This window comes from Charadrius vociferus, unplaced genomic scaffold (genome assembly GCF_000708025.1).
Source record: "Charadrius vociferus isolate BGI_N301 unplaced genomic scaffold, ASM70802v2 scaffold59, whole genome shotgun sequence".
Taxonomy (NCBI): domain Eukaryota; kingdom Metazoa; phylum Chordata; class Aves; order Charadriiformes; family Charadriidae; genus Charadrius; species Charadrius vociferus.
The window spans coordinates 4,660,447-4,679,729 of NW_009661371.1; the positions used below are offsets into that span (position 1 = coordinate 4,660,447).

General features: G+C 39.1%; 1 protein-coding gene across 1 annotated transcript in view; it reads left to right on the forward strand.

The window, feature by feature from the left end:
- RAPGEF2 (Rap guanine nucleotide exchange factor (GEF) 2) overlaps nt 1–12,197 on the forward strand; it is a 68,666-nt gene extending 56,469 nt beyond the window's left edge. The window contains exons 19-24 of the mRNA XM_009893721.1: nt 589–774; nt 2,530–2,682; nt 5,065–5,290; nt 6,865–7,424; nt 9,846–10,151; nt 11,373–12,197. Of these exons, the coding sequence (XP_009892023.1) occupies nt 589–774; nt 2,530–2,682; nt 5,065–5,290; nt 6,865–7,424; nt 9,846–10,151; nt 11,373–11,398 (1,457 nt within the window). The 3' untranslated portion in view covers nt 11,399–12,197. The remainder of the gene's footprint in view (nt 1–588; nt 775–2,529; nt 2,683–5,064; nt 5,291–6,864; nt 7,425–9,845; nt 10,152–11,372) is intronic.
- The last annotated feature ends 7,086 nt before the right edge of the window (nt 12,198–19,283 follow it).

Below are 19,283 nucleotides of genomic sequence, written 5' to 3' on the forward strand. Positions count from 1 at the left end.
GTTCTTTAGATTTGTCCGTACAAAGGGTATGGAGGAACCAAAAGTTTCTCTACAGTGCTGATGTGTGGATAGGGTTGGTCATCCTGGATATCTTGGCCTTGGAGAGGGAGAAGATGATTTCCTTACATCTGGGTGTTTCAGAGATACCTGGAGGGCTGTACCTGCCTGCAGCAGAGGGAGACCTTGTGCTGGATATCTGTTTCATTTTGATTTGAGGGAATGCTGTATCTTACGTCCTTCCCTTCCTTCAGGGTAGCAAAAACCAGTAATTATATATCCATTCTAAACCGGTTGTAGTCCTTATGATAGCCCAGTATAACTTCTGGCCATGTTTTTGATAACTATAATGATAGTCATTTATGAGAGTTTTTATTTTGAGAAAAAGAGTAAACGTTCTCTGATAATGTACATATTTTAAATGGAGTTAAATCTTCCCCTCTTTTCCTCTTCACCTTTTCTCTCTAAAGGTATACAAGTATTTGGGCACCTTTTAAGTATTAATTGGAGGGCTTTGCACCGCTCAGATGAAAACTCCCACGATATTTTTAGCTAGTAGTCATTCTGTGTTTTCTCCCATTTCTTCCAAAGTGCCGAAGAATACGGGAGACAAGCGATCTGGAAAATCTGAAACGTCACCGGTGGCTCCCCGGGCAGGTATCCAGCAGAAAGCGCAGCAGCAACAGCAACATAAAGTAAACCAAGCACTGCAGGTCCCTGCCGTATCTCTTTATCCCTCTCGCAAGAAAGTGCCAGTCAAAGACCTCCCACCATTCGGTAAGCGGAACAATGAAGTGTTCGGTTTGATACTCTCAAGTTTGTTTGCTTGTGTCAGGGAGACATTTTTAATCAAATAAGAATCAGACACTTATTTCTGGTAGTTTTGTAAGCTGGTTATGCCAGTTCATGCAGTGTGTATGCATAATTGTCTTCTCTAGAAATGGAAAGAAATAAATCTCGGAAAGCTTCCTGACAATTTAATGGGTATAAGTATTTACCTGTTAGTAGCAGCTGGAAAGAATGAATGTTTCTGACTATCTGCCCTGGGATTTTGGCTTAACTTTTTCAAACGGTTTAGTGACTTGGAGTTTTTGAGTGACCCATCTGAGATGCCTCAGAAATTTTGGTGTTTTTTCAAAAGCTGAACATTTAATGTGAGATGCAGATTCAAACTGGTAGTCCCGTTAGAAGTGTAGGCCTGAAGTTTCATGCTGAGAATTGTTCCTTTGGCTTCTGCTCCCCAGTGCTGCTTTATTGTTGTTGTTCCGTCGTTGCTGCCTGCGTGTCGCTCAGAAAGATATCGGACTATAGGAATTTCTTCTAATCTGATTTTCAAATCTGTGTCTCGGCATAGGTACATAACATATGCATTATTAAAGAACTTCTTACACGTCACTTGAAGTACAGTAACACTCCTAATAAGTATAGGTAGCATAACTGGCCCTTCCTCTTGCACCATAGTAATTTCACAAGAGCTTAATTCTGATTTCACTTTTGATTACTTTTACTTGTGTACTGCTTAGGCTGCTAACAAAACATTAGAAGCAGCAAAATGAGCAAGAAACAATTCAATATTCATCTAGTTTTTGTTGATTTTACCATTAAATTTTAATCTTAAAAGGACTTTGAAGCGCTATAGACTGCATTTTTGCTCATGGTGGGGAAGTTTCTGAAAACTGACTAAGTTATCTTGATGAAGCAGCTGTAAATTATTGATAGCAGCATTGTGATCCAACAGATCAAAGATAAGTTCTGCAGAATGCTTGAAAATAACCTCTACCACAAACGTTGGCAAAACTGTCAGAGAAGCTCTGTCTTCACTTTTAAGACTGTCCCAGGGTGGATTTTTGAGGGGAGAGGAAGAGAAAGATGGATAAACGTTGCCTGAGAAAAGCAATTCTTGGTGCCCTAGATCTTTACATCATCTTCAGGATGTTTTTACTCTTTAGTTTCCCAAAATAAGACGGTGCAGAGCTAGTTCTCAAAAATGAAAGGGAGAAAAGCAGCTGCAGGATGGCCTTGTTTTGTAAGCCTAATCTTATTCACCTTCTTTCCAGCTTTCTTTGACCTTCTAGGCTACTCTGAATAGAAAAGAAACAGGGCAACAATTTCAATTCTTACTATATAAACCTTCACTAACCATTGAGATTTGTGTGTGTTTGTATTCAACATAATTTTAGTTCAAGTTTCTCAGTAACCATTACTATGCATATCGTTGATTTATACATTGTATAGGGAGTATTCTGCAACACTAAATCTTGCATTGTTTTTTTCTGTGACAAAGCATTTATTTTCAGTGGCCAGAATGAAAGACTGGCTTCACTAATATGCAGAAATAAAGCGCTGCATTTTAAATGGGAATAGGTTTAAATGTTTTGCTTCATTTAAGATGGTGTCAGAAACTCACTAATATACCGGAACAAAATTCAGTGTTTTTTTCCTGTGTGGTGTCTGCTCTATAAACGTATTGTGAAACAGAAAGGTGTATTTATACTGGACTTTACATCTGCCTATATTAATTCTTATTTAAAGGCATTAACTCCCCGCAAGCTTTAAAGAAAATTCTTTCATTATCTGAAGAAGGAAGTTTGGATCGTCACAAGAAACAATCTGAAGATACAGTCTCAAGTGCATCTTCACAGCTATCTTCTCCTCCCACTTCACCACAGAGCTCTCCGAGGAAAGGTATTAGATGTGCAATATTTCTCATCCCGTTTCCTGAAGCTCATAGACTTTGGAAATTCTAAGAGAGAATTTGGATACTAAGGATAAACTCCTGCTGCTCCTATTTTTGTCACATATGGTCAGCAAGAGGGTAGGAAGTATAGTGCAGAGTGGGGTACAGGAAAGTGTACTTAGGAACCTGATTTCGGGGATACCTGAAAGCCCTCTGGTTAGCAAAAGCCAGGAAGGATAGCCTGATCTGATGCAGGATTGGATGCAGTAGGTCAGTCCCACTGCAGCTGCTTCTGCAAAAATACTCCCATTCATCAGTGTTTCCTGCCAGTGGAAGGATGTGCAGATTGGCACGTAAAATCTTTGTGCAGCATTGAGCACACTAGCCTGTTAGAGGAATTATTTGCTGTGTCATGCATCTGGATGGGGTGTGACCTATGTATAACAGCCAGGCTTAAGGTATTTGGGATTCAAATCACTAATACACAACATTTTACTGGCAGCCTGATTAATGATTCAAACAATGTATATGGAAATTTGAAGAATGGTATTACACATAAGAGCTTTCTTGACTGAGTTCTTTTTAAGTTACTTCATAGAGTTTGGGATTTTTTTTTTAGAGTGAATTTAGGACTTTAAAGGGATTTTTTTTTTTAAAAAAAAAGTTTTTTCATTGTACTTGTTCTAGTTGTGAATTGACAAAATGGAGAATGGAGGCATTTTGCTGCAGTTCAGACAAACAAAAAAGTCCCTTTGGAAGTATGATAGCCTAGTTGTACTGCAGATAGCTTCTAAATTATTCTCTCTTCAGAATATCACAAAAGTTCAGTTAAACAGTTACATAGTATAACATTATTGTAAAATATATATATATAGGGTTGAGTCCCTATAACAGAAGTTCAGAATGTGAATGAGAGGAGTGTGTTGGAGACTTCCCTGTAGCAATAACTTTCCCTAAACTGCACAGGGATGAGAAGGACTTGAAACTTATGTACCACTTTTTCTATTTTCTTATCAAATGGACAGCTAAGCCCTTTTCTGCCGATCACTTGAGGCTTTATGGCTCCAGGCTAATGGACCTAACCAGTTCCACCTCTCCTCTTGGAAGTGAGAACAGTAACAAGAATAACAGTTCAGCAAGGACCACTGGGATAGGTGGGGCTTTTGGAAACAAAAGGGGAAAAAATAAATCCAACTGGATAAGCAGAGATCTGAAAAGGGGAGAGATTAATATGGCAAGGAAGTGCAAATGCCTATCCAAAATCTGTGATATTTACTAAGGTCTGGTGGAGGAAGAGGCTATGTAGAGAAGACGTGTCGAGTCCTTGTAAGGGATCAACATGATTTCTCCCAAATACTGCATTAGCAAAGAGTGAATTTATATAAATGTGGTCAGGCCCATGCATTTCTTGAAAAAGGAATTGGTATTCTGCACTTGGCTCATAGTGGGAAAAGAACTTTATTTTTGCAAAAAGCAAATCATAAACATGACTATAATTTTTTTTTAAAAAAAATCCTTGTTTTGATGGTGATGTGAAGCCAATGGTATGTTCTTTAGACAAAAATGGCAGCAAGTGAATTGGAGTAGATCAGTTGAAGTCATCTTGACACTTATGTGTAGACTGAAAGCAAAAATGAAAACTGCAGTTAATTGTGGATGCGTGTTGTTTAATGATCTTTAACTTACCTGGCAAAAGCATTCAGCACAATTTTGTTTAATACTAAAGCACAAGCTGAATTTACCTCTGTGACACAGTTTGCAGATTTTATCTCAGGCTGGCAGTGTCAGTGCTACCTCCAAATGATGGTATAATTCTACTAATAAATGCTATTTGGCATGTAATTAGTTAGCCAAGTGCCACAAAGAAGGCTTGAAAATCTGGCCCTCTCTCAGCCAAGATACGTAATAAGCAGTCAGCCCAAACATCTGTGCTTCGTGTTGTATCTCTGAAGTGTAGCTTCGCAGAACAGAAGATCTGTGTGAGAGGGGCTCTTGGATTACTTTAAGCAGTAATCTTATCCGGGGCATCTCTTTCATTCCAGTCTTGGAGGCAGTGTTTATGTACAGGCAGTTTTTGGGATACAAGTATGATGATGCATTTGAAAATAATTTGGGAGAGGAGGGCAGAGAAGAAGGAAGGAACCAACTGCTCAGTTGGTTTCTAAATGAGAAGTGCATGTTCCCACAGTCTTACACCTCTTATTAAGAGACAATACCCAGTGTTATACAGTTCTGCTACATATCTTTCTGTCTTTTGCAGTGCTGCTTCTGTGAATAAAATGTAACCGTAGTTTTGATTTACTATGGTAGCAGTAGTAACTATTGCCGGCTGCCTGGCAGTAACTGAGCGGGCTTCTCGGAGTCTGATTAACGTGCCATTCCCTTTGCAGGCTATACTTTGGCTCCTAGCGGCACGGTGGATAACTTTTCAGATTCTGGTCACAGCGAAATTTCTTCCAGATCTAGTATTGTCAGCAATTCCTCTTTTGACTCTATGCCAGTCTCCCTGCACGATGAGAGGAGACAGAGGCATTCTGTCAGCATCGTGGAGACAAATCTTGGTGTGGGAAGGATTGATAGAAGAATCATGATTGAACCAGATCAATACAGCTTAGGGTAAGTATTTTATTTGTACTTACTTACATTATAGTTTCATATAGTGTGTATGTGGCATGTATATGTATATTTGTTCGTGTAACTTTCCCTGTATCTCTCTCAAATATTTTTTCTCCCCTGCTCTTAAAGCCCACTGTTTCAATGCTGATAATGCTCCATTTCCTGACAAGAAAAGGTTTTGTGCTCCTGAGTGTGTGATGAGGTGTACAGCAGTAAGACTCTACCTCACTAGACTTTATCATCTGAGTATTTAATAGTGCTGTAGATTATCCTCTCTGTGGCAGACTAGTTTTCTAGATGGGGAATTAACTGAATTAGATGAGAAGTTATTCATACAATTATTCAGTGATCAAGCTGAGAGCAGAAATAGCTAGTAATTTTCCAGTCTGTTTCATAGAAAAGTATGTATTTATCTAACCCAAAAATATTTTACCCCAAACATCTCTCCTAGTCAACAATAATTGGAAGCTAAAATTCACATTAGGCTGCTGGTTTTCTAGGTAATTTTCTAGGTAATTAACTTCTGTAATGGTGGGGAAGCTAGTGCTGTGAGGAGTTCTCTGAATCTCTAGCAGCGAGCCTTGGTCTGAAAATAATTGGAGCTCTGGCTCCTATTTAGTCTCGACTTACTTCTCTGAGCTGTTATTTGGATGCTTCAGTCCTCTGAATGGTTTCAGGGCTTTTAATCCTGCGGGGTCTGTGGATGGCAGGCCTGTTCCAAAACTGGTGTTCTTCAGCTTTGGGAATCCCAGGCTATGCAAACTCTTTAAACAGATGTCTTAAATATTTGGAAGAGCAGGGTTCCAGTCTGCATAGCAAGCTGCCCTGGAAGGACAAATCCCAGGAGCCCAGATAGCTGCTAAACAAAAGTGACACTTTGTCGGTTTTCACTGCTGCTGTGTAAGTGATAGTGTCAGGCTCACTTAATCGCTGAAAGGCTACGGAGGACATACTCAAGTAGCTTGTGTTTCCAAAGTTAAGGTTTAAATGCATTTCCATTTGCAAGAAATATTGAAAAAATTGCTTTCAGAATTTCCTAAGCAGAAAAATAGTCTGAAAAGCTGAAACCTAAACCTGAATTTTGGGCACTTCTCACTAAAAATCTGTGTCTAACTTCTGATCCTTTGCTTCATGTGGCTGGAAAAGAAACCCCGTCTCTCAGTCTGTTCCCCTTTATATATTTCAACGTGATTTGCCAGTTTTAAAAGTCTGCTACAAAGTTAACATTTTACCTTTGAAATTACTCCACTGAAGTGTTAAGTTTCATCAGGATATCTATCCAGTAGGGTTTTTGTTTGTTTTATTGAGGATAAACTTGAAATGAAAGTGTTCTATTCTGAAAATTGAATTAGTCATTAACGCAAATAATGCTTAATATAACTCTCATCAAAACCCTCAATTGTAGAATCATAGAATGGTTTGGGTTGGGAGGGACCTTTTAAAGGTCATCTAGCTCAACCCCTCAATATGTGTGCTTTTCTTTTGGCTGTTGGGTTCTTCATGTGTCTTGTAAATGATTTCCAATTCCAACACTGGATATTTTTTTTTTTTTCCCCTCTTCAACGTGCATCTAGCTCGTATGCACCACTGTCAGAGACCAGAGGCCTGTATGCTGGCGCAACTGTGCTTTCTTCTCCTAGTACAGAAGAACTGTCACAGGATCAGGGGGACAGAGCTTCGCTCGATGCAGCTGACAGTGGCCGTGGTAGCTGGACTTCTTGTTCAAGTGGTTCTCATGACAACATACAAACAATACAGCACCAGAGAAGCTGGGAGACTCTGCCTTTTGGACACGCTCATTTCGATAGTTCAGGCGATGGGGCAGGACTGTGGGCCTCGGGCAGCCACATGGACCAGCTGATGTTCCCCGATCATGGCGCAAAGTATGGCAGGCAAAGTCAAGGTAGGGAGGGCCTTGATCAAGCACAGTCCAGAGCAAGCTGGGCATCCTCAACAGGATACTGGGGAGAGGACTCGGAAGGTGATACAGGTACCATAAAGCGGAGGGGTGGGAAGGATGTTTCGATTGAAGCTGAAACCAGTAGCATAACATCCGTACCAGCAGAGGAGTCAAAGCCAGCTCCCATGCCCACTCATATAGCAGTATCACCAAGTAGTACAAAGGGGCTTGTTGGTAAGTTAAGTTTTGTTTACCATGAAGTATTTTAATTAATTTGTCTATAGTTCTTTGTATTATTCTAAAACTGCATTTCTTCTGTCTGGTTTGATTTTTATTTTTTATTTTTTTTTAAAGCAAAACCAAACATTTGTAGTCTCTCTCAAATTTTCCCCTTTAACTGTGCATTTATTGCTAGGGAAAATATCACTTATTGTTGATTCTTAGTTCTGCCAGCTCCTTTGTGTTTCAAGTGAACCTGCCATACATCAAAAAAACTAGCTCAACTGGTGGACAGTGTTTTGAGAGGCTGATGTATTTAGGTGTCTGTTCTGAAATGTGAATTTCTCTTCACAGTAAGGCTCCACATTCTATATTTAGATATCTTAATAAGTGGCCTGATTTTTTTAGAAGCCTTTCACTTTAGTCTGTATGACTAGTCTGATGATTGTGAATATTCCTTACTTCTGAAAATGGGGTCACTTCGTGCTTAAATACCGAGGTGTTTCTTTGGACTGCTGAAACTGAAGAGGTTCGTAAGAAATTAGAGCTGAAATAATTTCTAGTCATTCAATAAAAGAAAGATCAGATAATATGTAAATTGATGTGAAGGTGTCTTTGGCAGTGCGTAACATTTTTCTCATACTGTTCCTTCTATGAATCCCAGTCCTTGCGGCATCCAAGACCTCTGCATTTCTGCCTATTTCTTTCCTTTCATTTCCCTTCACTTTGCCTTTCTTCAGGTTAATATGAAGAACTATCTAACAGCCGTTTTGTACTGATACGGCTGAAAAAGTCTGCCAGATTGAGGTCATGCTGAGACCACTGTGATAAACTGCTTTTCCCTTTTCTGCCCAAGTATATTGCTTAGCAGTGGCCCATTGCCTCAAAGCTTGGGTGCAGATCTGAATCCCTGAACTATGAAGAGGAGGAAACTGTTCGGTTCAGGACTCCAGGTTCTGATTCGTGCCGCTGTCTAATTTTACACTTTGAAGCCCTTGGTTTCCACCAAAATGCGCAACAAGCATGTCCAAACTTGCCTCTCAAGGAAGTGACGTTCCACTATGTTTTTAGAGATTTGAGAGAATGTGAGAGATCAGAAAATTCAAGCCACACACTTCCATGCGCTTCAGTACTATTAACTAATTATCCTGCAAATGTAACGCTGCATATCACTCTAACAGAAGCCGCTATTTTTACATGGTTCTTTGTGACTAAATAGACATTGATCTCTTGCAGTGTTTCAATAGAATTTTTCTAGAGAATTTCTGCTGCATCAGAGTTACTTTTCAGAAATCTTTGAATAAAATTTCTCAGAAGCTTTTTTCATGCTACATTAAAGCAATTTGTCTAAGAAAAATACTTAGATTCCATTGGAAACTATTTGGTTTTGTTACAATACCAAGACTTTATTTTTAGTCTATAAAAGCTCACATCCAAGTAGCACCATTCTGTTTTAAGCTTGTACTGCCCTTTCATTCAATTTCATGCTGCATAATGCAGGGTGATGTTGTCATCGCCACTTGTGCAAGAATATACAGTGTATGACAAGCTGTGGAGGGTAAATTGTCTGTGTCAGTGATTTATCCTGCTGTTTGCCTTTGTACTGTAAGTTAAGTGGTCATGTGTTAAAGGGCTAGATCCACAATTGTTCAATATCAAAGCCCCAGCTGACTTCTTTGAATACATAACTCCAAAATAGTCATGCCTATCTGCTGTGTGTCCCTGCAGACCCTTAAAATTCTTAATTGCTGTTTCCTCCCTTGAAGTCCTCTGCAAGACAGAACTTCTAAGTATGCCCAGAGTTAAGCCTTGTTCAGGTAAAGAGTTATGCCTTGATGAGATCCATCTCCTATATAAAATCATATTCTGTCATTGTTCTTATGGGTGTATTTTCAAGTTTTAATTTTGCAGAGAATACAACCGTAAGAGCAGCGGGCAGTAGTGCATACAGAAATTATGAAGATGAAGCCCACTTCTCTTCCTTACCTTTTGGAATTGTAGCTTATGTCTCATTAAGTAGTAAGGTTTGTAGGAAGAAATAATTTACCAGGTGCTCCTCCCTCCCACAAGATGTTAAAAAGAAGAGATGAGCTCCGAAGTACAAAGTCCATCTTCAGGATCAAGATAGTCATGCATTTGCCACTTCTGTGGACTCTTGAGTCTTCCACATTACTTTGATCAGTGTACTTTTTATTCTATGTAATTGGTGGAACAGCTTCAGTGGCTAAGTTCGAACAAATTCCCCATGTAATTTGGTGAATTTTATTAGACTAATGCTTCACTACTGGAAAAATAGTTATATCCTGTGTATGTTGTATATTGTGCACTTTCTTGCGTGGTTTATTTTTCAGTGTTTATCTAACTTTCACTGTTTGTTTTTCTTTGAGCAGTTTTCCTCTTACTAACTTTTATAATAATCTGTTGTTTTTCCTGCAGCACGAAAAGAGGGTCGATACCGGGAACCACCTCCAACTCCCCCTGGTTATGTAGGAATACCTATTGCTGAGTTTGCAGAAGGTGGCTCCCATCCAACCAGAAAGCCTCCAGATTACAACATAGCACTTCAGAGGTCTAGGATGGTGGCACGGACATGCGAGACTCATGGGACATCAACTCCGCAGCAGCAGTCGCATGGCCATTCAACTAGCAGGCCTGTGAACAAACCTCAGTGGCATAAACCAAATGAGTCAGATCCACGTCTTGCTCACTATCCGTCTCAAGGGTTTTCCACAGAGGAAGATGGTAAATTTCTAATTGTTAGATTTTGAGTGTGCTGCATGCAAAAATGGTCAATGCTTTCACAGACACAAAGCAAACTACGCAAATGTGTTCTGCCATAGAAATTCTTGCCGTAATTTGAGCTCTCTTCCATCTTTCAAAACTTGCTCTTTGTTAACTTTTTGGAAGGGGAGGAGTTCAGTTCATCCTAAATATAATTTAACATTTGGAATCTAGGTCCACCTGAATCTTGGACAACCAAGCAGTTGGCTTAGGCAACTTCTCTGGAGGTGCCTATGTTCACCAGGTGTAGTCCTGCCTGCCCTGGAAGTTTCCAGCGTACCTAACGTTTGGCACTAACCACATATTTAATGGTCAAAAACGTATGCTGGTCTATAGAATACCTGCCCATCCACCCAAGAGAGGTCAGATTTATTTGGATAGTCACATTCTACCTGAAACTCTTACACTGTGGACACTGGGTCTTCCATACCAACTGCTTCACATAACAAGCCCGCTATTCTTTTGCTACCTCGCTTGCCCAAGTGTGTCTGCATCTTTATGCTTTAACTCAACTATAATGATAGAAAGACTATGTAGACATAGTCATTCTGGTTTTCTATGGAGTGCAAGCGTAGCTGGATTGCATCTCTAGGGCTAGGTGCTCAAAATTTAGGCAGGGCAGTGCCCAAATCACACATTTGAATGCTTTGTTTTGCTTAATGATAGAAAGGCTAACATTGCCGTTCCCACCCTAACTGCTTAGTTACTAAGGTTTTATGTGCAGGATGAACTCTGCAGCTGAACATGATGGAAAACAGTGAATTCTACCTTAATCAAATTGCCTCAAGCTTAGAGAATTTTAATTGTTTCTACCAATGATGACTAAAGCTGCACTCAATTTTTGTGCAATCTTGATTTAAATAAATCACAGATGTATTCAGGGAAAAATGTAAGATGGCTCTATGAAGCTATTGGATATCTTGGAGTAGTTGTTGTGTTCCTCAAGCTGAGGAACTGCACCTAGCTCACTTTTACCAATTGTCTTAATTTCTTCGACAACAAAATTGAAAAGGAGTACTTCTCACAAGACATTAAATGTACAGATATTTAGATTCTTTTAAAATATATGCCTAATACAACAAAATGGAAAACGCATGAGCACAGGACAGGTTGTATCATTCAGTAGCAGTCTTGTTCTATATGAACTAAATTCTATTTTCCCCTATCCTGTTGTGTTTGCAGAAGATGAACAAGTCTCTGCTGTCTAAGACTTGGGCTTTTCTGGATCCAGAGTGAGCCACCTTAAAGGAGAGCACAAGAAGACGTCCCTAGAATAGGAGCCTTGGAACTATAGTTAAAGGATGGTGGACCTATTTGCCTCCTTCCCTGCCTTAAAGCAGCATGGGGCTTCTTCCTCCGCCCCTCCCCCTTCTGTCCCCTCTCCCCTTGCATGTGAAATACTGTGAAGAAATCGCCCTGGCACTTTTCAAACTGTGTTGCTTGAAATGCACAGTGCAGCAATCTCCAAGCTACCACTGTCGCTGTCTGCCACATCACACAGTATCATTCCAAATTCCAAGATCATCACATCAGGATGATTAACTCTGGCTGCACTTCCCAATGCCTGGAAGGGTTTTGTTTTGTTTTTTTTTTTTTTTTTAAGATCTTCCTTTTAGATTTTAATCACAATCCTAGCACTTAGTCTCATTGGGATAATGAGACAAGCTAGTTGTCAAATTACATTTGGCCTTTAACCTACAAAGAGAAAAACGCATTGAAATCCTTCAAGGAGGCAGTGCTTATTTGCTTGTTTACAAATGCCTTTGTTACAATTTTGTATGTTTGCGTTTCGGAGATCAAATACTGCATCTGCATAGTAATTACAGTATTATATCATACCTGTAAGTAGGGTTGCCAGCCTGAGCTCCTGGAAAGAATATTGCTACCACGTGGCTGAGCAGGGCAGAAGGGAAGGCAGAGGTTTACGTGCGGGATGCAGCCTTTCCTTGACCACCTCTTACTTCACTCTTAATGTGCCCCACCCTGGAATCTTCAGAAGTTTATAAACGTTGGCCTTAATGGCATCCTCAGCCGTTAATGGCATCCTCAGCCGGGTCTAGTGTAAATGCAGAAACACGTGCTTGCAACTGGCCGGTGATGGAAGAGGACACTGTGTGTCTCATACCTGTGCCTTGCGGAATACAGGATGGCATACTCAAAAAGAAAGTGTCCCATTCTAATGAGACAGACGGCAACCCCACCTTTAAGTTATATATTATTTTTATTTTTTACTATATAGTAGTTATATTAAAAGAAAAATTAACTGGATAACATTGCAGTGAAGGCACGTTGGGATGTCACAGCTCGTGTCAGCTGTTAACACTGATCTAATAACCTCCATCTATTGACTTTGGCATTAGGGGATAAACGAGCCTTTAAGTAATGAAAAATAACCCGTTTAGATTTGCCAGCCTTTGCAATGCAGAAATAGTCACAACTGTTAATGGCTTCATGGAACACTGCATGTGTAGAGAAGGCCAATGTGTAGCAACCACCTGCTCACAGCTGCTATTAACCCTATAATGACTGAAATGACCCTCCCCTCTATTTTTGTGTTGTTTTTGCACAGACTCCGGAGAAGTGAAGGCTGCCAATCCGAGTAGTACTCAAATGTGAGGAACTGCTGGTCTTGGATTTTTTTTTTTTTCCATTGAACTCAGCTGATCATATTGATCAGTAGATAAACGTAAATAGCTTCAACTTTTAAAGATCAAATTGCAGTGTTTTTTCACTGTATCAAACAAATGTCAGTGCTTTATTTAATTCTCTCTCCTGTAATCATAGCTTTTGTCTATTTGCTTATATATCACATTGTCAATTATGCATTTGTAATTTTACATGTAATATGGATTATTTGCCAGTTTTATTCTCAAGGCTATGGACCTCATGTGCATATAGAAATACAAAATCCTAGCTCTATCACAAGTTGCACAAATGTTATATAAGCATTAAGTAATTGTAGACCATAGGACTGCTAATCTCAGTTCGCTCTGTGATGTCAAGTGCAGAATGTACAATTAACTGGTGATTTCCTCATACTTTTGATACTACTTGTACCTGTATGTCTTTTAGAAAGACATTGGTGGAGTCTGTATCCCTTTTGTATTTTTAATACAATAATTGTACATATTGGTTATATTTTTGTTGAAAATGGTAGAAATGTACTATGTTTATGCTTCTACATCCAGTTTGTATGAAGCTGGAAAATAAATAAATATAACATTAATGAAGTCCATATTGATTCTTATGCATTTTACATGTTCCACATACTTGAACAAATTTATGAAAAAATTTTACTTCTCTGTGTATTAATATTAAAGGGACATTGCCAAGTGATGTGGGCAAACCATTGGTGTGGAGTTTTTCTTAATATACACTTGTGTTGCTGATCCCATTTTTGAAAAGTTTGATGTGTGTACTGCTGAATGAGAATGACTGATATGTTGTGTGCCCCCAGCAGAAACATTTGAGATGCCGAAAAAGGAGTTCCTATAGGAATGGTCTTAGGTATATAGAGCATGTAAACTGTTTTAAAGGAAAGATTGTGTTGATTTTATATTCTGTATGGTGTAAAAGTAAGGAATCCATGTTGTGACATTTGGGTAAGGGGAACTATGGAAAGTGATCCATTTGAGCTTTTACCGAGGAAGGTATTTCAAGTAATAAAGATCACCCAATAGCATCCCCAGTAATAAAAGTTGACGTTGATTCAATGTCAAATCTGTAGATTTTATTTTTTTTCCAGACGTTAGATACATTATTTTCAGTAGTGTGCAGGAGACTGGGTTAAAATGTCACTGCTAAAGCCATTATCAGCTATATCCCATTTAGCTTTAAAACGCTTGACAGGCATTGTTTCCAAATCTAAAATCAGCTTGTTGCGAAGAGAAGCAACAAAATGCTCTGTGTGGATTTAATTCTTCCTAACGTAACTCTAGAAATGTTCTATATTTAAAGTGCAATCATAAGCAAGTTAAAAATCATTGAAAATACAGGAGTGGTGTAAACATTCTCTCTTGATCACTGGAATCTCCAGCACTGTAAGGAAAGGAATTATAGAGACTTAGATTTGTATGGGGGTGTGTGTGGAACTAATCTCTGCTAATCTGTGGCTGATACTTGTTGGGCAAATATCAGCAAGCTCGAGAACTGTCATTGATTCTGAGGTTAGTAGAAATGAAAGTACATTGTTACGTATCTTACCTGCAAATTTGTCCTTTGGTAATACTAAAAGCACATTGTTAGGGAAATGATTCCTCTTATCGACTTGTGAGGTATGTGAACCATTTGCACGCTTGTCAACTTTTTTCTGTATGCTTGGTATAGTGTTGAGTTAGGCAACATTCCCTCTCCTCCTGTTTATGCCTCCCTGCTCTAATTAGTATTCTTACAACACATTGGTAGAGACACCCTCAACACTCATTGTCCAATACGCATGGCTTAATTCATTGTGGATTGGGAGATAAAGAACACTTCACACAGCAACCGATAAAGTAGAAGTAAAGGCTGTGCTATGGTATGACTTCTTAGGAAACAGGTTTGCTAATTGTTCTAGTATGTGTAATATGAATTTTGTACTTATTGTGTGGATACAGCAAGATGTGGACAAGTAAACTATCAGTTGCTGGGATTTGGTGTTGCACTAACCAAAATCACACTGAAATCTAAGGAAATTTTTTGTCTGAAGAAATGTCGTTCAATTATCTGTACTCTTTTTTTTGAGTTGTTTTTTAACTGAAACTTGTTGAGGCACAGGCTACTTCTTTATGCAGTGTATTACACGTTGGAGTCAGCCACAGAAGTCCTAAAAGCCTGAGGTATTGAAGGTACTGCTTTAATGGATTAAGCTCGGTCATCTGGAGAAGCATGCATGACTTACAAACCTGAGACTAAAATATTTGGTCCACCTAAAGTGGGGAACAGTATTGCTACTGTAAGACAAAAAATTTGCTTCCAAACTACTAGGAAATGTACTAAAGTTCCAGACTTCCTGTCTCATATGGATTGTACAATAGTTGAAAAAAAAAAAAGTCAACTCTGGGGAATGCAAGTAATGATTCAATTGCAAGTATTCATACTTATGCATTACTTGGTATGTGACAAAAAAAAAAACAACCCAGGACTTTTGTAGATGAAGGTTATATAGCAGCAACAGCCCATCTAACCATTCATTAAGTAACACAGATCTGTTGAGGTAAATATGAACACTGTTAAAATTACTCTGAAAATTGGCCCAGTCAGGAGAAAGCAACCATCTGAGATGATTAGTATAATTTGGTCACCTATCCCTAGAACATCCTTTAAGTTAGTGTTAGAGGCTCATGTCTAAAAATGGCATGCTTTGAGACAAGGCTGGGAGTGAAAGTAGGGTTATTATTCACCTAAGATGGAATAAATTACTTTGTTTTCCACACCACTGAAAATGTGATAAATGAAAATCTGTAGTTTTTACTAGAATCAAAAATCTTTAAAGCTCTATCTTGCTTATATGAAGTGACTATTTAGGAATGAGTAGGTCTGCCCTAGGTACCAAAATATTACCTATTCTTCAGATTCTTAAATTGGCATAACTGTATCACAGGAACAAGCCAGGAAGCTATAAGCCTTGAAGGCATTCAACTACTAGCAACCAACAACTGCATAATCTAAACTATTCTCATTTGGTTTGCCTGGAATTAAACTTATTCAGTGACACTCAACACAGATGGCTGTGTTCTTCCTGCAGAGAAATGAGTCTTCATTCTCTACGTCAAGACTCAGTCTGTGTTAATTAGTCTGTGCTGACTTCTCCTGAAGTGTAGACTTGTCTACCTCAGCCTTTTATTTGGTGACATTCTCATGGCTTGGCATGCTTAGTCTTCTCTTTCAGTTTGGAGAATTTATTTTCATACTTATTTATTTCTTTGTGGATCCTTAAATGGGTGGTTTTGTCTTTGGTAGTCTAACCTCTGAAAGCAGGACCACTTTCTTTGCAGCACTGTTGCCCTTGCTGGCAATGAAACTGTGTACATATATATGTATATACAAAAACATTGTATACTAATGCAGTATCCACTGTTGTGTTTGGGTTTTTTTAAGCTAGGTTCTCTGCACTGGAAAAGAAGCCGGTCTGGCATTGTTTGAAGGCATTTGAGGGGTGAAGTTTGTAAGTCTTTTTTTCACTGGAACTTCCACCAGAGTAGCAGTGTTTAAAATGCCTTCACAGTCATTGCCAAAGTATTTTGACATGCAGTTGTTATCTTCTGATACAGTTGCAGAAAAAAATTGCCACTTGCCCCAGGGTCAGTAGCTGTGGCAGAGATAAATTGCCTAGGTAGTGTGCTCAATCTTTCTTTTGTCATCACTAGAGAAATATGATTTTAAAAAAACCCTAGTTTCTATTGAGTTTTGTGTAACAAATAAGATCATCTGAACTGCGCCTTTTCTAACAGAAGGTAGTTTGTGTTCCCCAGGATGGCTTTGCTTCCTTGGTGTCTGCGGTCAGAGTGAAAGAAAAATGTAGGGAATTGCACTAATAAAAAGCAGTCTTCCAGACGGAGGCACTTCTTTTCAACATCAGTGTAGAACTGGAAGGGTTGTTCTGATTTGACAGTGCAGGGAATGCCCATATATAACCTTCTTGATACCTGTTTTGCTCTTAAGAAGAGAGAACCTTTGTTGCTGCATTTCTTAATTGGAAGGTTGAGCCACAGCCCCAGTAGTCAAACTGTAATGAGCCTCCATGTGCTGCTTTAAATATGTACATGATTCTTGTATTAAACGTTCTTTAAGCTGAGTAGCTCTCTTCCTTTTTCTTTTCTTGTATGTATACATGTTTTACAGTGGCCATATGTTCTTCCTGTCTGTCTCATCAGAATAAGCCAGACTTCAGTAGGACAGGTGGAAACTTGTGTAGCCACTCTGTATCTTGTGCAGTTCCAATTTCCTTTTAATGTAGATGTCCAGAACTGCTGCTTGAAGTGAAGCGTGATCTGCAACTTGATCGGAATTTTATCCTATTTCTGTCACTGTGATTATCATTGTCATCACATCCTCCTCATGCAATCTTCTGATCTATCTGTTGTCAATGCCTTCCAACATTGTATTCGCAGCCAACTGGATTTGTGCTATGATGATTATTATTAACTATTAAATTTAGTCCCAACCTGATCGTCAAGAACTCAGCAGTAGTCCCTCTCCGAACTGATACTTCCTCTTCTTGTAGCACAGTTTCAGCACAGCTTATTCCCACCTCCCATGCAAGGAGGAAGTTTCTGTTACTTGACATCATCTCTACCTTGCATTTTTTTTTCCTTTTCTGTGTTTAGTCCAGGATCTAGAAACAATTTTCTATGAGACTTGCTCTCAAGATTTTATTAGGTCAGGCTGGTGGATTGTTTTTTCCCCTGCTTCTGTTGTATGTTGGTTATTCTTCAGTCACCTGGTAGAGCTCCTCACATGATAGCTTCATCAAGTCTTGTTACTCAATCTGATATCCAGTACCAGTTCTTTCAGGACGCTGAGCTGGATACTATCACCATTTCTGTTAGCTTCTGTATTTAATGACATTTTCCATATTGAAGATGAATATTTGACTTTGTTAGGTGTCTATTCCTGAGCTCTGTTCTTTCCTGGCTAATGACTCATTTAGGTTTTGAGGTATTTATTCAGTTGAATAAACTTTTGCTTTTTGTGTCAATTAAAAAGTCTAATTCAGCTTAAATTCTGTCAATTTTTATTTTCATCTCCATCCTCCAAAATACTAGTTTGTCACTCTTTGTTTACTTTGCTGATTTTGGTTTGGGTTAGAGGATGGGGATTAGATTTTTCTGGTTACTCTAAAAATTTGTTTTGGTTTGGTTTCTTGTTCTCCTGGAGCCTTGCCCGACATGTTTATTCCCATTGCTGACGACACACATTCTGGACTGCTTTTGCATCTTGGGAAACCTATGAAATAAGTATATCTTTCACTCTATGTAATGTTAGCTGAGACCTTGGCTGAAGACTTTTACTCAGGTTTCAGTACTGTGCTTTGAGAAAGTCTTGCGCCTCCTTGGCAGAGTTAGAGGAGAACAAGAAAACTTAAAGGTCTGTGAAACACAACTTACAAGGAAAGCTGCAGTTCTATTTCCTATGATTCCCTGAGCTAAAGAACTTGGCTGTCCCTGGGCTCTGCGTAATGCCTTTGAGTCTGTGTGATGTGAGTGGAGATATTAGCACAGTGCAACTGTTTAAGCTGAAAAGTCCTGAAAACTGATGGAGGGCCCTTTGCAATTAAGGTTGAACATAAAAGTTTCTAAAGAATTCTGAATTTTGTTTTCTGTTCAAATCATAATATTGGCAAAATCACCGTGCTTTCACATGCTATCTTGGTCCAGGTGACGTTCATTTGGCAAGTCAGTTGTTACGTTTGTGAGAAGCTTTACTGGCATTCATCTTCCTAAGGCTTATGTATTTATTGCTCTTGAATATGATTCAACAAATCATTCATGGTTTAAGTGCTTTGTTGACTAAGAAAGGGTGTACTTAGCTGCTTCTCCTTTTCCCAGCACATACATGCTTTTCCTCCTTCTCATGTCTCCATTGTTCTTTAGATGCACAGTTCGCCCTCCCTATTAACCTCTTCCTGTTGCTTATATTAGCTGCTTTCTCACACAGCTTCTCTTTGCTGCTTTGTAGAACATAGTACCACCCATTTCCTTCCTCCCAAAGTGTGTTTTGTGTGCAGTCTGAAGAAACAATGGAAGGAGGCAGCACTCCAGTCCTCAAAAAGCTTGAAAGGAGTGTACCCAGGCAGGGCAAATTCAGACTTCAGTTCTTTGTCTGCATATTCATAGCCCTTTTCTCAATTGTTTCCTGAAAGCTGGTTTGTTCAGCTTTCTATGTAGTACCTTATATATATCCATAGCATAACGCTTACTTTGTTGTACTTGCAAATAGTTATGATCTGATGAATACAGAACTTATTATTATTTGCTGAAGTCTTTGTCAGATACAAACCGAGTGTGGCTTAGGACGAGCGGAGACAATTGCGGAGGAGGGGAAGCAAGGGAGGGGTGGTGGATCTGGCAACACTTTTCATATTCCCACAATACTCTTACAATGTACAGGACT